At 32.7% G+C, this 17,969-nt stretch overlaps 3 protein-coding genes across 3 annotated transcripts; 2 read left to right on the top strand and 1 right to left on the bottom strand.

Annotated features, from left to right (window-relative positions):
- Positions 1-1,529: 1,529 nt before the first annotated feature.
- LOC146907609 (glycosyltransferase (DUF604)) lies at positions 1,530-4,964 on the top strand. Its single transcript, XM_085726689.1, has 3 exons — positions 1,530-2,488; positions 3,240-3,785; positions 4,509-4,964. The coding sequence occupies exons 1-3, from the start codon at positions 1,616-1,618 to the stop codon at positions 4,620-4,622; spliced, it is 1,533 nt and encodes a 510-aa protein (XP_085582815.1). The 5' UTR covers positions 1,530-1,615; the 3' UTR covers positions 4,623-4,964.
- Positions 4,965-12,171: 7,207 nt separating this feature from the next.
- On the top strand, positions 12,172-14,004 carry LOC146907608 (protein PSK SIMULATOR 1-like). The gene has a single exon (XM_085726718.1). It carries the CDS (start codon positions 12,456-12,458, stop codon positions 13,914-13,916), a length of 1,461 nt encoding a protein of 486 aa, XP_085582844.1. The 5' UTR covers positions 12,172-12,455; the 3' UTR covers positions 13,917-14,004.
- Positions 14,005-14,959: 955 nt separating this feature from the next.
- Positions 14,960-17,921, bottom strand: LOC146907607 (L-type lectin-domain containing receptor kinase S.4-like). The gene has a single exon (XM_085726435.1). The coding sequence runs from the start codon at positions 17,510-17,512 to the stop codon at positions 15,518-15,520; it is 1,995 nt and encodes a 664-aa protein (XP_085582561.1). The 5' UTR covers positions 17,513-17,921; the 3' UTR covers positions 14,960-15,517.
- Between the last annotated feature and the right edge of the window lie 48 nt (positions 17,922-17,969).

Genomic DNA, 17,969 nt, shown 5'->3' with positions numbered 1-17,969 from the left:
CTCTCTCCCTATCTTTTATCTTCGTGTTATGTTATTTCGCTGCACTCAGACTCTGTGTCAGAATCTGAACCCTCGACCAGCTTTAAACACTAAGAAAAAGAACCTGAAAATACCAACACAATCAACGCCTTTTTATGTTTTTCTCACCATCAAAAAAGTGAAGTGTTCAGGGTTCGAATCCAACTCTAAATAATTGCATAATGATATTCCTTTTCAAAAGGGAGCATAATATTCTTTTTTTGGCAAAGGGAGCATAATATTCTTAAAAATGTAACAATTTAAACTCGATTAATTGCTTTAAATGCAATACAACTTTATGTATGATGGTATTTTTCTAAAGGAACTCATGTGTTGACTAAAAATTCATTATGAGAATATAATAAAACGTTATCAAATCAGCATTTGCATCATGTTATGTTACTCATTCTATAATTAGCAATGATTTTCTAAGATTTTTTCATGATTTTTGACAATGAATGGATTTGAATGTGCAACGTATTTTTTTCTTTTCATTTTAGCATACTCATTGACATTGTCTCAATTAAAGGAAGTAATCACAATTCAATATCCAAAAAAAGAAATAAACACAATGTTTTTTTAGCAAGAAAAAATCACATTTTTTTTAATGGAATTCACAATGTTAATTGTTAATGGATTATAAATATTTGAGATTTTTACATAAAAATTGTATCAAATAATTTTAGATTTTCTTAATGTGAAAATTTAGGTTTGAATGCAGTTTTAGTTTCCTACCCTGGAAAAATTGCAATTTTAGTCTCCTATTTTCTAATTGCGAAATTGATCCCATTTTAGATATTTTATCCAACTTTTGACTCTAACCGTCTAATTTGACGACATGATAATATATTAGGTGGTCTGAAGTGAAAACGATAAAAGATTTAATTTGTATATTCACCGACAAGTAGTATATATACACGAAAGTGTAATTTTTTTCACATGTATATATCCATCCAATCAAATCATATCATGATGTCATTTTCTATTTTCTAGTTAGTTCCTAAAATATTTGCATGTGATTTAATTGGATGCGCGATTAAAAAACATATCACACCATCAAAATTTATCTCTAAATAAATCATTTTTTTCTAATGGAAGAAATATCAAATCATATTTCTGATATAATACATTTATAAAAAAAAAAATATAGATAATTTGGTGTTTGAACCCACCCCTATACTTCTTTTTTTTTCTTGGTCAGGTAGCCTAGTGGCTAGAATTCACCTTATAAGGTGAATTAGTGGGGTGTCCAGCGTTCGAACCCCTGGCCCCTGCATATAACAATGCAATGTCCCTGCCAACTAAGCTATACTTCTAAATTAATAATATATATATATATACATAAGATAAGATTCTCATACTTAATAATAACATGATTATAGGACCGTTCCTCCCACCTAAAATAATGGAAAACGTTCACGCCACTAGCACTAACTAACAACTTAATCCACCACACTTGCCTCCAAAAGAGAAACACTACACTTACTATATACGTGTGTGCCTATACAAAAATGCTTATATAAAATTATACACACCCTTTTTAATCCATAAACCTCAAAATTATAATCATCTCTCTAATTCCAATTCCAATTTTCAAATGTCTTCTTCTTCGATGGAGTCATTTCGAGACCTTCTCATCAAACCATGGAAAACATTTCCCTTCCCCACCATCAAATCCAATGATCTCTTCTCTCTCTTCCTCAAAGTGGGTCTAGCAATTTCCACAATCTTTCTCATCTCCCATTTTTTCTACCTTTCTCATACTTATCATCAATCACAAACCCACTACTATTCAATAGCATCCAAACAAATGTTCCAAACCCGCACTCCAAAAACCCTAATCATAGAATCTGCCGAAGCCGAAGAGCCGACCAATATCTCTCACATTTTGTTTGGAATCGGCGGCTCTTCAGCTACATGGCACACACGTCGCCACTATAGCGAACTCTGGTGGCGTCAAAACACCAGCAGAGGCTTCGTGTGGCTAGACACAGAGCCGTTTAAAAACGAGACGTGGCCAGAGACGTCACCGCTATATAAAGTCTCTGCCAACACGTCATCGTTTAAATACACATGTTGGTACGGCTCTCGTTCAGCTATTCGTATAGCACGAATAGTGAAAGAGAGTTTTGAATTAGGGTTAGATAATGTGAGGTGGTTTGTAATGGGTGATGATGACACCGTCTTCTTCCCCGACAACCTCGTTACGGTGTTGTCGAAATATGATCATAATCAAATGTACTATGTTGGTGGAAATTCAGAGAGTGTTGAACAAGATGTTGTACATTTTTACACCATGGCTTATGGCGGCGGAGGGTTTGCTATAAGCTACCCTTTGGCGGCGGAGCTTGTGAAGATTTTGGACGGTTGCATTGATCGTTATTCTGAGTATTATGGTTCTGATCAGAAAATTCAAAGTTGCATTAGTGAAATTGGTGTTCAGATTACCAAAGAACCTGGTTTTCATCAGGTACATTTTTTTATATACATTGCTTCATTCTTTTTTTTTTTCCCTTGAATATTCATTGGTTTATTATTTTATTTTATTTTATTTTTACACATTATTGGTTCATTCAACATCATGAATCAAATTTTTCGGAAACACATCATTAATCGATTGAATTCTCTATAAAGGGTTTTTTTGTTTAGCCATTAATTATTACGTATTTATTATTATTGTTGACTTTGAATTTTTCGATGATTTCTACAATCATAATTAAGAATTATGAATCATCAATATATTAACGTTAAATGAACCGTTCAAGTATTTACTATCCTTTATTCAAAAAAAAGTATTTACTACCCTTCAAAAAAAAATATTTACTCTCTTCCTTATTTTTAGTTTTCGACGATATCTTTTATGGTTTTTTTTTTTTTTTTAACAAGGATATCTTTTATGGTTATAAACGCAATATTTTGACTAGAGTTATGTATTTTGTTGAAGAAAATCAAAGTTCTACCAAAAAAAGAAAATCAAATAAATTAAAGAACAGTTCCTTTATTGGTATGATATATTTTATTTAAATACATTTCTCATTCAAATTTTTCTAACTACCATTTTAGATTCGGTCAAAATAAAACTACCAGTTTGGGTTACTTGATCTAATTATGAATTTCAAGTCAAAATCAGTTAATTTATATTCTAAATATCTAAACATTCCATTTTACATTCCAAAAAATATTCCATTTTAGCTAATTTATTTATTTATTGATTAATGCAGGTAGATATACGTGGTAACCCATATGGCTTACTAGCAGCACATCCAGTTGCACCATTGGTCACATTACATCACTTAGACTATGTGGAACCAATTTTCCCAAACATGGAACGTGTTGATGCTGTAAAAAAGTTAGTAACATCATACAAATCGGATCCGGGTCGGACTATCCAACAATCATTTTGCTATGACCACTCAAAAAATTGGTCAATATCAATATCATGGGGCTATAGTGTTGAATTATATCCCTATTTAGCAACAGCTAAAGAGCTTGAAATGGTTTCCCAAACATTTAAAACGTGGAAGACTTGGAGTGATGCCCCATTTACTTTTAATACCCGACCCGTTAGTCAAGATCCGTGTGTGAAACCGGTTGTGTATTTTATGGATCGGATTGAGGGTTTTGGTCGGGGATTGACCCGGTCCGGTTATAAAAGATATGATGATGGTTCAGGGAAGGAGTGTGACAAGGTTGATTATAAGGTGGCTCATGGAATTCAATATGTGAATGTTTCAGCTCCTATGCTTTTGCCTCATTATTGGAAAGAGGTATGATATTTTTCTGCCCAATTTGTTCTTTTTTCTTTATTAAAAACATTAACATAATAATTATATGTGGGATTCAAACTCTATCATTTGAGGTTATAAATGTATGATCTAACCGCTTAACTGACACTAAACACACTAAACGTATGATCTTTATTTTGGTAGTGTACTAAACGTATGATCTAACCACCCAAGTGACACCTCTTGAACATGATAATTTAGTTGCTAATATTTCATTTTGGTTATCAAGTTGTTGCTTGGGTGGAATGCCTATAATTTAAAATTAAGTTTTTAATTTAATTAATGCGGATAGATTTTTTAAAATGTTTATAATTAATTTAGATATGCCTAATTTGAGAAAATTAGTGTAACATATTGTTATTATGAAAATGTTGATAAGTGTGTCATGTATAACCATTAGTAATAAAAATAAAGAAAATGTTGATAAGTGTCCTCGTTGGCTTGAACATTGTTTTAATAATAGAGAATGTTAATGAGTGTTCTAAGGTACTCGTTAACAACCATAAATAGTAAGTTTGACAACCTTTAATGATAAATCAGAAAAGGTAACTTTTGATTTATGGTCTAGGGTTAATGCTAAAAGTAAACCTAGACAGTGTTTTGACTTCTCTACAATTTCAACGATCAATTTGTACATTCACTCACTCCTTTATCTTTTTCCAATAAGTAATTAGTGCCTAACTAGATTGAAATTTGGATTAATAGGCACCAAGAAGACAATGCTGCGAGATAATCAACAATGTAGAAGGCTTGAACAGTATTGTGATCAATGTCAAAATCAGAGGATGCCATAGATTTGAGAGTGTAACTCCTCGTTAGAAATTTACAACAAACACATTGAAGAGAAGGGTTAGGGTTCATGATGTATTTTTGCAAATGAAGACTCAAAGAGTCTTGGCTCAAAAGAGCCCGATGCAATACGATAATGAGTTTATTAGAAGACAAATTGAAGAGACTTCTTTACAATTTATAAGTGTTCAACTCATTTTTTGCACATATATAAATGAGTGTGTAGATTAGACTGGCTCTAAAATTTTATGATTTCTAATAATATAATTATTTTCTAACTTGTAGAACATTTTTTTTTTTGGTACAACTTGTAGAACATATATTGCTAACCAAAATGTGTTGACTTAAAGTATCATGAGATGTTAAATTTTAGAGTTGTTGATTTAAGAAGTATTTCATCTTTGGTGTTTGCCTGTTGACTCGAAGATTAGTCTAGCATTATGGAGTAAAATACCTTGATTATAGTGAGTTATTTTTTAAAAGATTAATACCATGAGATGAGATATTGACCTTGTTTTCGTAAACACTCTGATTTTTAGAGAAAATGACTCTAGTAATCCAGTGTTCGGCCAAAATATAGGTAAAGTCTCTCAAAAGATTGTCTTAGGGAGAGGTCATTAACCAATTATTTTTTTTTCATTAACCAATTGATCCAATAACTTGTTATATTAATTTTTATTTGAATTTGAATAATGAATTGAAAGACATCTTAAAAATTATAATATGTCGAACCATTTTTCTTTTTTTTTTTTAGGTGAAATATCGAACCATTTTTCTATCCACCAAATTTATGAAATTTTGGTACTAACGAGACATTGCAATTTTTAAATAACGAGGTGTGGAGCTCCATGACATTGTTATATTTTAGGTGAACCAACGACGTGCTCGGAAATATGATTTTGAATAAATATTCGTGGCTTAAACTATGCCTAACATGTTGTATTCAAACGTTTCTTCTAAAAAAATTGTTGTATTTAAACGTGGAATGGTTCAACAACTCACATTTAACTTCTCATAAAAAAAAAAGTTGCAAAGAATCTACCAAAAATAAAAAAAAATGGTAAAGAAAAATAATAGAATGATTTTTAAGTACTTAATTAATTAAGTAGGTAGCTCACCTAACCACACATATGCGGGGAATGGATTTGCTCAACCATGCGATGATAAAAATCTTCATCACCGCAATAGGGATGGATTTTTTTAGTGGCCCCACTCTGGACCAAACATATGTTATGCATTGTTTCTAAAAATTGAGTTAAGCTCATGAGGACCGCAATAAGGATGGATTAACAAATTGACAAAATTTTCAAGAAAAATTGGAAACCTTTAATGCATAAGTCAATAAAACATTATTTTTGTTTAAAAAAGTATATAGGTCAGTAAAACTTTGGCAAGGCCCAAAAGGCCTAAACTACAAGCAGTCTTAGGGATATTTGTTAACTTCAAGAAAATTCTCTAAGGTTGTTATGCAATAATCAAACTCTGTAACATCAACCTGATTAATATGGAAAGGATCTGTAATTGTTTTTGAATCAAGCATGAAGTCGACATTATCAACGTGAGAATGATGACAACGAGTGGACCATCAATATATTCCTAAGGGCTCGAATGCCCTCTAGAAAGGCTTAGGCATCATCCAGAAGAGCTCATGAGGCTTAGGCGCGCCCTTCCAGAGGCGTCGCCTCAACTAGCTTCTAAAAGCATCTAGAGCTTAGTAAAAAGACTTAAGGCACAACTTGCTTGGGGCTTAAGTCGCGTAAAAACAAGCCCACAAAGGGCTATAAATACCACTCTTGGGATTATTCTCAAGGCATCTCATAAACAGTATAAACCTTAGATATGATTATTGTACGCACAACAAGTACAGTTTGCGCCGTCTGTGGAAACCTCGGTAAAACTAACCTAGGCCACACTCAAAAACCTAAAAACCTCCCAGCGATCTCGAAAGAACGATGGCCGGCGAAGACCAAACCAACATCGTTGCTCACCTAGCCTCAAGATCTCATAAGCATGCCAATCATCATGGACAACACGTCACCGGTGATCATAGTAGGTTCTTTCTTTTCAAAGTTGTTATTCCTGAATCTAACATCTTGCTGGTTCATGATTCAAAAACCGGCATCTCCAATCCTAAAGCTATGAATCGTTGCCTCATCTAATTTAAACAAAGTTGACTTTTTAATTATACATCAAACATAAACATTCAAGGATTTTATGCATAGCACGTATACATATTCATCACTCCTAGAATACTAACATCACATGAATATTATCTCCATATACAATACAAATCATATTATCGTATTTCTATCATAACATAGCAAGCATATTCATTCTTTAATCAAAAATCATCATCAAAAGTTTAACACCTTAACAACATCAACCAATACAAGAATTTCTCACCTCATTCTTTATTTATCTTAATCAACTCAACAGATACAATTCATCATTTTAAAAGTATAAGCAAGGAAATCATCGTCACCAAAGAAATCACCAAATCACTTACATATAATTCACACTTCATTACTATCATCAAAATAACCATCATCAATTAAAATCACATGTAATTTGGTGATTTCTTTGGTGTATCTGTCGTGTTTATCTACCAACAAGAGTTAGCCTTTTAGATAAGGGTGTGCAATTCCCTACAATATTTTTACTTTAGGTGGCATTTTCAGGTGTCAAATACTTGACCAATAATCAGTTGTCGAATATGCGATGTGTTAACCAACTCTTCTGCACAAAGCCGATAAGAACTTTTAACAGAGTACAACCCATTTTCCTCCACTTTCCAAATCAATTTATCATTTCGGATCTGTTCTAGTAAATGACCTTTTTATTCATATGATAATAATATATTATTTGACTCAATAAATCAAAAAACGACAACTAATGTCTATAAACTAAATACCACACTATTAAAAATAACATAAAACTTAAGTAAAAAGATTCTAAAAATGTGATATGATAGAGTGTCATCAGACATCTAGTTCGAAAGTGGTTAGGCATTCATTCAGTGGATCCTAATGCTATTACGGAACATTTCCTTCATTTTGGAAATCTAGCAGGTTTTGCAAAATCTAAGTGATCTTTTATGTTGTTGATTTGGTTTGCTAGTACTTAGGTTATTTTGAAGGAAAGGAATGATCGAATTTTTCATCTCAAAGAAAATCCTCTGTTTCAATGTTTGGAGAACATTAAGCATTTTTCATTCTGGTGGTTTAAGGCTAAATTTGTTTTTTTTTCCTTATCGTATCATACTTGTTATCTAAGTCCTTTGTTATGTGTGAGCATTGGCTAATTTTCGTTGAACTTCTGTTGTAATTTTGTGCCTTTCTTTTTGGCACGCCTTGTGTTGGGAAGATAGTCTGCTGGTTTTAATATATCTCATTTTGATCTTTTTTTCAAAAAAAATTAACAATATAGAGATAAAATAATGTTTTAGTAATTACCTGGTTCTAAGAAGATTGGACTTTGATAATTTGAAGTTCGGTTAAGTAAATAATATAAATTAAGTAACAAGTAATATATTTTTTTATATATTCGAAGGATTAAAACAAGTATTACTTATTAGGCTTTAAACATACTCTTTTTGGGTGATCTTAGATTAATTAATCTCGTAATCTCATCTTACAAAAGTTAATACACCGATTGGAGCAATCATTTTAGTATTAACAAATGTTTATTAGAAAATAATTCACTTGCCACCAAATCCCTCTTGAATATTATCCACAACAATACTCTCTGTCACTTTGGATTAAACCTCTAACTTTTCAACATTGTCAAAAGCTAACAATTACTCATTTTAAAATAAAATAAAACATTTAGAGTAAAAAATTCCTAAATCAACACTAAAAATATACTTTTTTATAGCAGGTTATAACAAAACTCATCAATTTATAAAGAGACAAAAGAAAGAGGCCACCACCATCACATTCATAGTCCTCGCCAACTTGGTATGTTGTTATGCTTCTAACATATGTCTCACATTCTTCCACGCTAAAATATCATCACTGTTAGAGACTCTTGGTATCCTTTTATGTCGTTAAAACAATGTGATGTCTCGTATTCTTTTACAAATCATTAACTGACATTGAAATCCACAAATTTTGTCGCCGCGTCATCAAATCCAAAGGTGTGTCTCACTTAATCCCCTTAACGAATATTTCTTCCTAAATCTCTCTCTTATCGAACGACTCCGAAATCTCAACTAGGTTGCCATCGTATCAACTCACGCTATTGAAATAAGAGTCTTACACATCTACGCCAGCATAACAAATGATGTCATTGATTTTAAAAATATAACAAAATTATGCATGAAAAATGTTCAAAAATAACTGAGGAATGGAGAAACTCATTTCTACAATAGGAATCTTCACAATACAACGGAATTTTTGTCGAAAAATTGATTTTTCAAAGTTAAACATTTTCCCTTCTAATAAAACATATACTCCAAAATAATAAAAAAAGAGTTAGAGAAAACCCTTAATCTAGTTTATATTATAAAGGCAAAGACTATTGGTACGGGAGACTCACCACTAGAATCAAACCCAAAAGCTATCAAGTCACAAATCCAAGTTATTTCTCTTCTACACTTTTGTCATCATCGCGATCTTTGTCTTACTAGATCCACTCGAATACTAGGCATTTAACTTAGTCCACAACACTAGAAAATGGTCACCAAATAAATACAACATATATACAACTAGCATGTTTGCAAAACATCAATCATGATAAATATTAACACATCCGTAATGCAATGCCAACATGTCAGTTCATAAGATAATGGAATATCACCTCCAATATCACTATGGAGCTCAAAATATAATTACAAAAACAGCAGAAAACCTAGACATATACAAACCCTAATCTCTCTGCAGCTCCGAAGGATTTGGCTAGTTCCGGTCCTCAAAGAAGTTATGTTCGTGTAAATGTGTAAATGTATTGCTGTACTTTCTTTTAATTTCTCGTGATTATAAATGATTCGATTACAAAGGTTATGTGCTTTAAGTGGTAAAAAGCCGTGAATCCTTAAAGGGTTTAATTATGTGTTTAATTTGTGATTAATGATTTAATCAAGAGCTATTCATTGGGATTCGTTCCGCTAAGAGGATAATTTTTTTTTGAAAAATCCCTTTTTATAATTCCAACATGAGTAGATGCTACAAACTTGTATTCACACTTTTTTTTTCTCTCCTATGCCAAGGAGACATTACATAAAATCTTCTAACTCTTGATCTTAAGTAGTGGTGATCAACTCAGTTTGTGTTGAACATGCTAGAACCCACTAGTCGTTTTTTAAGCTCACTTACTCTCATTGAGACATGAACGTTTAAGTTCTCATTTCAAATGCATGACATGAACGTCCATATCTAAAGAAGCCAAATAAGCTTGTATGTTAATTTAATCTACTGGATTTGGTTAAAAGTACTCATTTCTCACAATAATAATTAGTTCTCACTGGATTCGCTCCTATCACAATTCATTTTTATTATCTTTTTTCATTTCTCACTTGTATCTTCATTCTAAATGTTTCCTTTGTCTTCTCTGTACTCTTTTTCTTTCAACTTTCTCTCTACATTAACTCTATTATTATTCGCTCATCTTTTATTTTTTGTTAATTAAATAATTTTTTTTTTGTTAATTAAATAATTTTTTTAATTTTGTTTTTTAAAAATATCTCAATTGTGGTAGTTTAGGGCGGCCACACATATTTTTCTTTTTAAGAAAAATTTAATGCCCTTCAAAGGCGGGCTGCAAATGTGTGGCAGCCAAAGCGAACACAAATTATTGCTGCTAGAGTGGTTATAAACCTCACCGGTACAAAAGAAAAAAAAAACAAAGATACACTTTGTGGTGGCCGAAGCGTCGACAAATATTTGTGACCGGCTCAAATATGGTCACGTTTTGGCTGCCACAAACACTTGATTTGTGGCCGCCTTTGATGATTTATGGCTCTTTTTAACCGCAATAATTACAGTTTTTTCTTGGGTTCATCAAGTAGGCCTAGTTTTCTTTCCTTTATGGGTGATATTTCATTCGTATGACCGAAGTATATGTACCATTTCGAGAGTGATTGAAAAGAAATATTGATAACAACCGAGAATGTTATGGTGTACTATAAAGACTTGCATTGAAAATTTTATGAGAGAACTGAAGTTGATGTGACTATCATTGTTCAAAAGACATAAAGATCTATTGTTAATATTATGAGTGTTAGTGAAATACTATTGGAGAAGATAAGTGGGGATCTAAACTTCAATATATGTGATATCTATGTGATGTTAGGTGGACACCACCCTTAGTGATTGTTATTAGCTTAATATTGGTGCAACACTTTTGGTAGAGGAGGGTAAGAGGGGTATTGTTGTATTGGTGTTGTGGTGAGATCTATTGATGGTGTTGTGGTTGTTGCTAATTATTGATAAACCCTTTTTTATAAGATTCATATATAACATAGGATTTAACTATATGAAAAAAACGTTAGAAAATTTGCAAAATAATAAGTCTTTCCTAGATCTTATAGCAGAATATGATGCTTCAAATATGGTTTTGAATTCGGACATTGAACCCTCATCACCAATTTCCCGCTTATGTTGGTTTTATTACTAGGAGTTGTATTAATTTTAATGCTTATTTTCATAGTTTAAATATTTTACATATTAAACGTGAGGTCAACCAAGTTGTCTATCATTTAGTTTAGTATGTTCTTTATAATTTTATATTTTTGCAGTCTTAACCTTCGATTTATTTTCAAACTTTCATTTATAAAATAATCTTTGCATAAAAAAAAGATTTTCTACTCTACCTCTCAAACACGATCGATGATCACTATATATTTAAATTAAATTAAAATCTTAAAGTCATAGAAATTTTGGTTTTTAATTTATTAATAATGTAAAGAAAATTACACCGATAACATATCAAAATTAATAAATTATTGTGTGGATTTGATTTTTTTTATTTTATTTAAATATTTTGGACATATTTATGTTTGTTCACTCTCTTTATCCTAAGCAGCAAAATTCTATGGTAACATACATATATATATATATATATATATATATATATATATATATATATCTTCTAAAATAAATTTATAATATAAAAACAAATAACAAAATTTCTTTTGTAATAATAAATTAATAAATTATTGTGTGGATTTGATTTTTTTTATTTTATTTAAATATTTTGGACATATTTATGTTTGTTCACTCTCTTTATCCTAAGCAGCAAAATTCTATGGTAACATACATACATACATACATACATACATATATATATATATATATATATATATATATATATATATATATCTTCTAAAATAAATTTATAATATAAAAACAAATAAATATTTCTTTTGTAATAATTTTTTGACAAAATTTCTTTTGTAATAATAAAAAGTGAAAATTCAAAATTCAGTTAAGAAGTAAAGTAAGTAATATAAATGATTTATTTAGGAGATATATTTTTATCCATTAAGGGTTAAATTAATTATTAGGCTCTATGTATAAATCTGGTAATCTCATCTTGCAAAAATTATTACACCAGCTAGGGCACTCATTTTGGTGGTGATAAATGTTTATAAAAAGCAATCTTCACTGTCCATACATAATATCTTCAAGATTATCCACAACAAATTCTCTGCCACCCTGCACTACCCCTCTGTCCTCAACATCACCAAAAGCCAACACCCACCCATTACCAAAGAAAGCAAAACAGTTAGACAACAAAAGCCGTAAATCAAAAATAAAAAAAATAACTTTTTTTCTTCTAAAATAGATTATTATTATCAAACTTGTCAATTTTGAAAGAGACAAAACTAAGAGGGCCCCCACCACCGTAACGGCCGTGGTCCCCACCATGGCTCGTTGTCGCGGTTCTAATCTATGTTTACCATTCTTTCACGCCGAAGAACCATCATCTATAGAGACCCTCGGTATCCTTTCATTTGACGTTGTTAAAACAATGTGTCGTCTTATCTCCCTCTACAAATCATTGACAGACATTGAAATTCACAAACTTCGTCGCCACATTATCAAATCCAAAGGTGTTTCCCACCTTAATTCTCACGACGAATGTTTCCTCTTAAACCTCGCATGCGCCGAACGCCTCGAAGATCTCAACTTAGCTGCCATCGCTGTTTCACGTCTCGGCTCACGCTGCTCCGACAAGAGTCTCACCCATTTCGAAGCAGTGTATGCCGAGATTAAAAATGGTGCGGTTGATCTAAAAAAACTCGAATTTGGTACGAGAAATGTTGAGAAAATAATTGAGAGAATGGAGAAACTTGTTTATGCAACAAGGAATCTTCATAATGCTATGGAATCTTTGTCAGAAATGGAAGTTTCGGAAAACAAGATACAAAGATGGAGAACAATGAGAGCTAATAATGGGCTTAAAGTGAAAGTTGAAGATTTCAATGATAGAATTGTTTTTCATAGAAGACAAGTTCAATACTACAAACAAATTTCGCTTTGGAATATTACGTTTGATAAAGTTGTTGGATTAATGGCTCAGATTATTTGCCTTGTCTATGCTAGAATCTCTTTTGTTTTTGGCTCTTTGATTACGGGTTGCAACAACAACAACAATAAAAACAACAATGATGTTAAGGTTAAGGGTGTTTTTCGAATGAAAATGGAAAATCGTTGTTGTAAAATTGAGCATAGTGAGTTGTACAAAATAAACCTTTGTATCTTTGATAAAGAAGAGAAAAAGAAGAATCATTTTGGTCATGGTTTGAAGAGCAATAGAATGGGTGTGATTCGGTTTCATAATCATTCTCCGGCGCTGGCAGTGGGTTCTTGCGGTGAAGGTGAGGTGGCGGCGAAGAATAATAGTGTTTTCCGGTTGGCGCCGCCGACAACGGTTGGTGGGGTAGGGCTATCACAAAGGTATGCAAATGTGATTCTTTTCACCGAGAGGATTGTGCATGCTTCGGCGGCGATTGGAGACGATGCTCGGAGGCTATTATACGAGATGTTACCGGAGAGGTTGAAGGTGAAGTTGAGAGGAAAATTGAGGAAAATACGGTTGAAATGGGAGGAGACTTCGGACGAAGAGGAAGAGGGGGAGGAGGAATGGACGACGTCTGAACGGCGCGGCGCCGCGGAGGAGGTGATGAATTGGTTGGCACCATTGGCACATGATACATTAAAGTGGCAAGCAGAGAGGAATTTAGAGAAACAAAAGTTTGAGACTAAACCAACTGTGTTATTGATGCAAACTTTGCATTACTCTAATTTGGAGAAAGTGGATGAAGCTATTGTGGATGTTTTGGTTGGTTTGAGTTGTGTGTATTGGAACCAAAAACAATGGTAGTGTATATTGGTGACGATTTTTTAATATCACCACTATAAACTATTTTGTATTTTAAATTGTTGAATGTTTCAATTCTATTTGTTCATAATTTTTAGGTATTTTAATTTAAAATTTATGTTGAAATATAGTTATGAGCATAAAATCTTTATGTCAAGGTTGGTGATTAGTGAAACATTGTGGTAGTGTGATGAATGGTGAGGCTAGGTGTTAAGAGATGGATGCCATTTGAAATTTAATTCAAGTCTTTATCAATTTCAAGCACTTTTTTAATTAAAAATGAGTAATTAATCATTTTTGCATGTGGAGTTCTATACAAATAAAATTAGAGAGAATGAAAAGCTTCAAATTAATTTAAAATTACAAGGAGGGCTTTTGAATGTTAAAGGCTTTATGGATTAGGATTTTAAAAAACTTTGTTGATGAAAATATTAAATCATGACTTATAAAAATAATTTTTAGTTATTTAACTAGGTGAGGCTATCAAGGTTTATGTTGAAGAAACTACAAAATCCGGTGGCATTTGATTGATTTTTTTTTTTATTCCCTCATGTTTCCAGCATTTATTCAAATGCAAATTTTGTTTTCACTTTGGTTTTTCATAGATTTCTTTCACTAGAGCATCTTATTTCAACCTTGTCAAACACTAGATATATATAATTTTTGTAGCTAAGATTCAAACTTTGGTTCACGTTGTGGGATTCTATTCTTATGATTAGACCCAACCTGATCCGAAAAAGGGACATACAATTATTTTCCATATGTGGAGTATGTTTGAAATATGCATGACATCTTTTTTCAAAAGAAAAGTGAGATAATGTTTTTTTGCATCTTCAATCTGGGTAATGAGTAATGACCAAGCAACACTATGTACATGATTACTGTATGTACTGAGAGAATATTTTAACGTCAGTGACTATTTTGACTATATATCGTGCTCAATTAGAGATTATTTTGAAATTTTGATATATTAAGAAACTATTGTGTCTACTTGTTACCGATTCAGGGACGAAAATGACAACTTGCCGGTTTCTCTTCTCTTGTTGTTTTAGCTTAAAACCTAGTTTCTTAGTTTTATTAGTGATTGCTTATAGATCCTATCAGATACATTCAGTTTCTTAGATAGCAGTTCACAGCAGTTACACACAAACTACTACTATTTATAGAGTTACATACACACACCTAATAAAAGTTTGGGTTTATAGTGCTTTTCTCCCCCGTAAAATAGGTCGTTTCCGGTTTACCCTCCTAAGAAATTTTCGGTTTGAAAATCGTTCTTGTAATATTTTTTTCTTCTGGAATGCCCCCCTAATAGGCCATTTTCAGATTATTTTTTCCAGAATTTTCGTTTTTAAATGGCCTATTAGGGGGGGTATTCCGGATTTTTTTTTTACAAGGACGAATTCCAAACCAAAAAATTCTTAGAAGGGTAAACCGGAAATGACCTATTTTACAGGGGAAAACACTATTAACCCTAAAAGTTTTCATGTCAAGAATAATTGACACAATTAATTAACATAACTGGTCCTAATAATATGCTAACTATCACTAATAATGTAATAACTGCCTAACAATATCTACTGATATGAAGTCTAACATAGTATTCATGTCTTATCAAATGAAGAAGTTCCAAGATAGGAGCTTGAATTTGTCTTATCAAATGAAGAAGTTCCAAGAGAGTGCAAAAATTCATCAAACCCCTCTTGTGATTCAATACCTACTGGCTTTCTCATTTCATTTGGTAACTCAACTTCTCCATCCAAAATCCTCACTACTTGTCTCATACTAGGCCTTATAGTTGGAACATCATTTGAACACATCAACCCTAATTTCAACACCATTATTACCTCACTTTCATTGAAATCACCATTCAATTTAGGATCCATTACTTCAAGTATTCTTCCTTCTTTGTACCTTTCCCACACCCATTCCACCAACACCAGCTCCTCTAGTAATGCCTTAAATTCAATAGGCCTTCTTCCGCAAGCAACCTCGAGAAGAAGCGCGCCGAATGCAAAAACGTCGGAGCTTGTCGATGCCTTTCCTGTTCTAGGCAATTCTGGTGCCAAATAGCCTAATGTTCCCACCACTCTTGTCGTGCCAGGATTAGAACCATGTTCATACAATCTTGCCAATCCAAAATCACCTAATCTTCCGTTGAGTTCGCAATCTAAGAGAACATTACTAGCCTTAACATCTCTATGTATTACCACTTGCTCATACCCTTCATGTAGAAACAAAAGACCTGCAGCAACACCCTTTATTATCTTAAACCTTTGTTCCCAACTTAGCACGATTTCCGAATCTTCAAACAAATATTTGTCTAAGCTTCCATTTGACATGAAATCGTACACGAGTAAAAGGTCGCCTCTGCGGCGACACCATCCAAGTAACTGAACCAAATTCCGGTGGCGAAGCCGGCCTATACTTGCAATTTCCGACACAAATTCCCTCAACCCTTGTTTTGATTCATGTGAAACTCTCTTAACAGCCACTTGAATCTTCGATTTCGGCAATATCCCATTGTAAACTTTGCCAAAACCACCCTGCCCAAGCAACTCTTTATCCTTGAAACCTTTTGTAGCTTTCTTGAGCTCTTCATAGGAGTATCTATGTGGCCCAACTTCAAGCTCCCATGCTTCGATTACATCAGCATTCTTGATTTTTCTGAAAATGTAAATACCAAATGCTATAGAACACATAGCAATCAAAGAAGCTGTGAGTGAAACACCAATTATCAAAGAAGTTTGTTTCTTCTTTGGTTGTGGAAGTTGAGGAAGTGAAGACAAGTCAAGAAATGGTGCTACTCCATTGATTTTGAAATTCCAACCCAATAAGTAATGAAAGGCTGCAAGATTACCAGTTGAAGCAGAGAAACCAACATACATAGTATCATGAAAAATAGGTGATAGATCCACATGAAAGGACAAGATTGGTTTTTTTGGTTTAGTTGAAGTTGGAGAAAGTGTAACACTAATAAGATTCAATGAAGAATCATAATCAACCCAAACAAGAATTGGTTTCCCACTTTTAATATTAAGATCTTGTTTGGTTGAATCATCAGTGTAATAACCAGCAGAAACAGAAGCATTTGACCTCAAACTATTGATGTCTATACCAACATGGTTATCATTAATATCACCAAACTCAAAGTCTTGAGCAGTGTCAAACTCAACAGCAAAAATATGGTTAGAGAAATTACCAAAAACATTGCTTGCATTGAAAAGACCAAGATATTGAATAGGTAAAGCTTTGAGATCCTTGGTAGGTGCTATTGTGAAAGCCATGCCATGACCACCAACTCTAGGATATTCAGGAACAACAGCAATGGCAAAGGTTGATGAAAAGGAAAAAGCTTTACCAGTTGTTGAATTCTTTAGCTGAAAAGGTTGAGAGTAAAAAGCATGGCCCATTAATTTGTTTGAATCATTTGTTAACCTTATTATTCCATTTTTCTCTATCTTTGCAACACCATTTAAGGTTAAATTGTTGGCACCAACATCCTTAAAACCAGTGTATAGTAGTTGGTCAACTTGGGACAATACTTGGAAAAAAAGGAATGGCAAAAATGTTACCAAGAATTGAAGATGGGTTGGCATGATGAACAAGAGAAATCAGCTAAAGGAAAGTGAAACGTAAGGGGTTGAGATATGATATTTTTGATGGAACAAACAAGCACACTAGGTTGTGTTGAGCTAAGTTTAAAGGAAGAGAACCCACTTGGGTTGGTCTGGTGGTATTGACTTGGAACCTGGGAGTGCGTTCCTCTTCGAGATCTCAGATTCGATTCTTCTCAGTGCCAATTTAGTTGGACTAATTTAGCTTCTTCAAAAAAAAAGTTTAAAGGAAGAGGATTAGTGATGACAAAATATGGAATGTGTATATGATAGATTTCATAACACTACTTTTCCAAGTGTGATATTTTGATGCTTAGAAATCTTGCATGTACTATATAGATTTATGAATAGAAATTAAAGACGAAGAAATGGAAAAATCATAAACATGACAAAGTCATATTGATTATTGGCCACTATTGACTTGTGCAGTTGGCTTCTT

The sequence above is a fragment of the Medicago sativa genome, chromosome 7 (genome assembly GCF_051527215.1).
Source record: "Medicago sativa cultivar Bolivia chromosome 7, Bolivia_mono, whole genome shotgun sequence".
In the NCBI taxonomy this organism is placed as follows: domain Eukaryota; kingdom Viridiplantae; phylum Streptophyta; class Magnoliopsida; order Fabales; family Fabaceae; genus Medicago; species Medicago sativa.
This window is presented reverse-complemented; position numbering and strand designations above follow the sequence as displayed.

Coding starts and splice junctions, on each gene's coding strand:
- LOC146907609 (XM_085726689.1), top strand. CDS start 1,616: ATGTCTTCTTCTTCGATGGAGTCATTTCGAGACCTTCTCATCAAACCA. Junction 2,489..3,239: donor AAGAACCTGGTTTTCATCAG/GTACATTTTTTT, acceptor TGATTAATGCAG/GTAGATATACGTGGTAACCC. Junction 3,786..4,508: donor TGCCTCATTATTGGAAAGAG/GTATGATATTTT, acceptor TTGGATTAATAG/GCACCAAGAAGACAATGCTG.
- LOC146907608 (XM_085726718.1), top strand. CDS start 12,456: ATGGCTCGTTGTCGCGGTTCTAATCTATGTTTACCATTCTTTCACGCC.
- LOC146907607 (XM_085726435.1), bottom strand. CDS start 17,512: ATGCCAACCCATCTTCAATTCTTGGTAACATTTTTGCCATTCCTTTTT.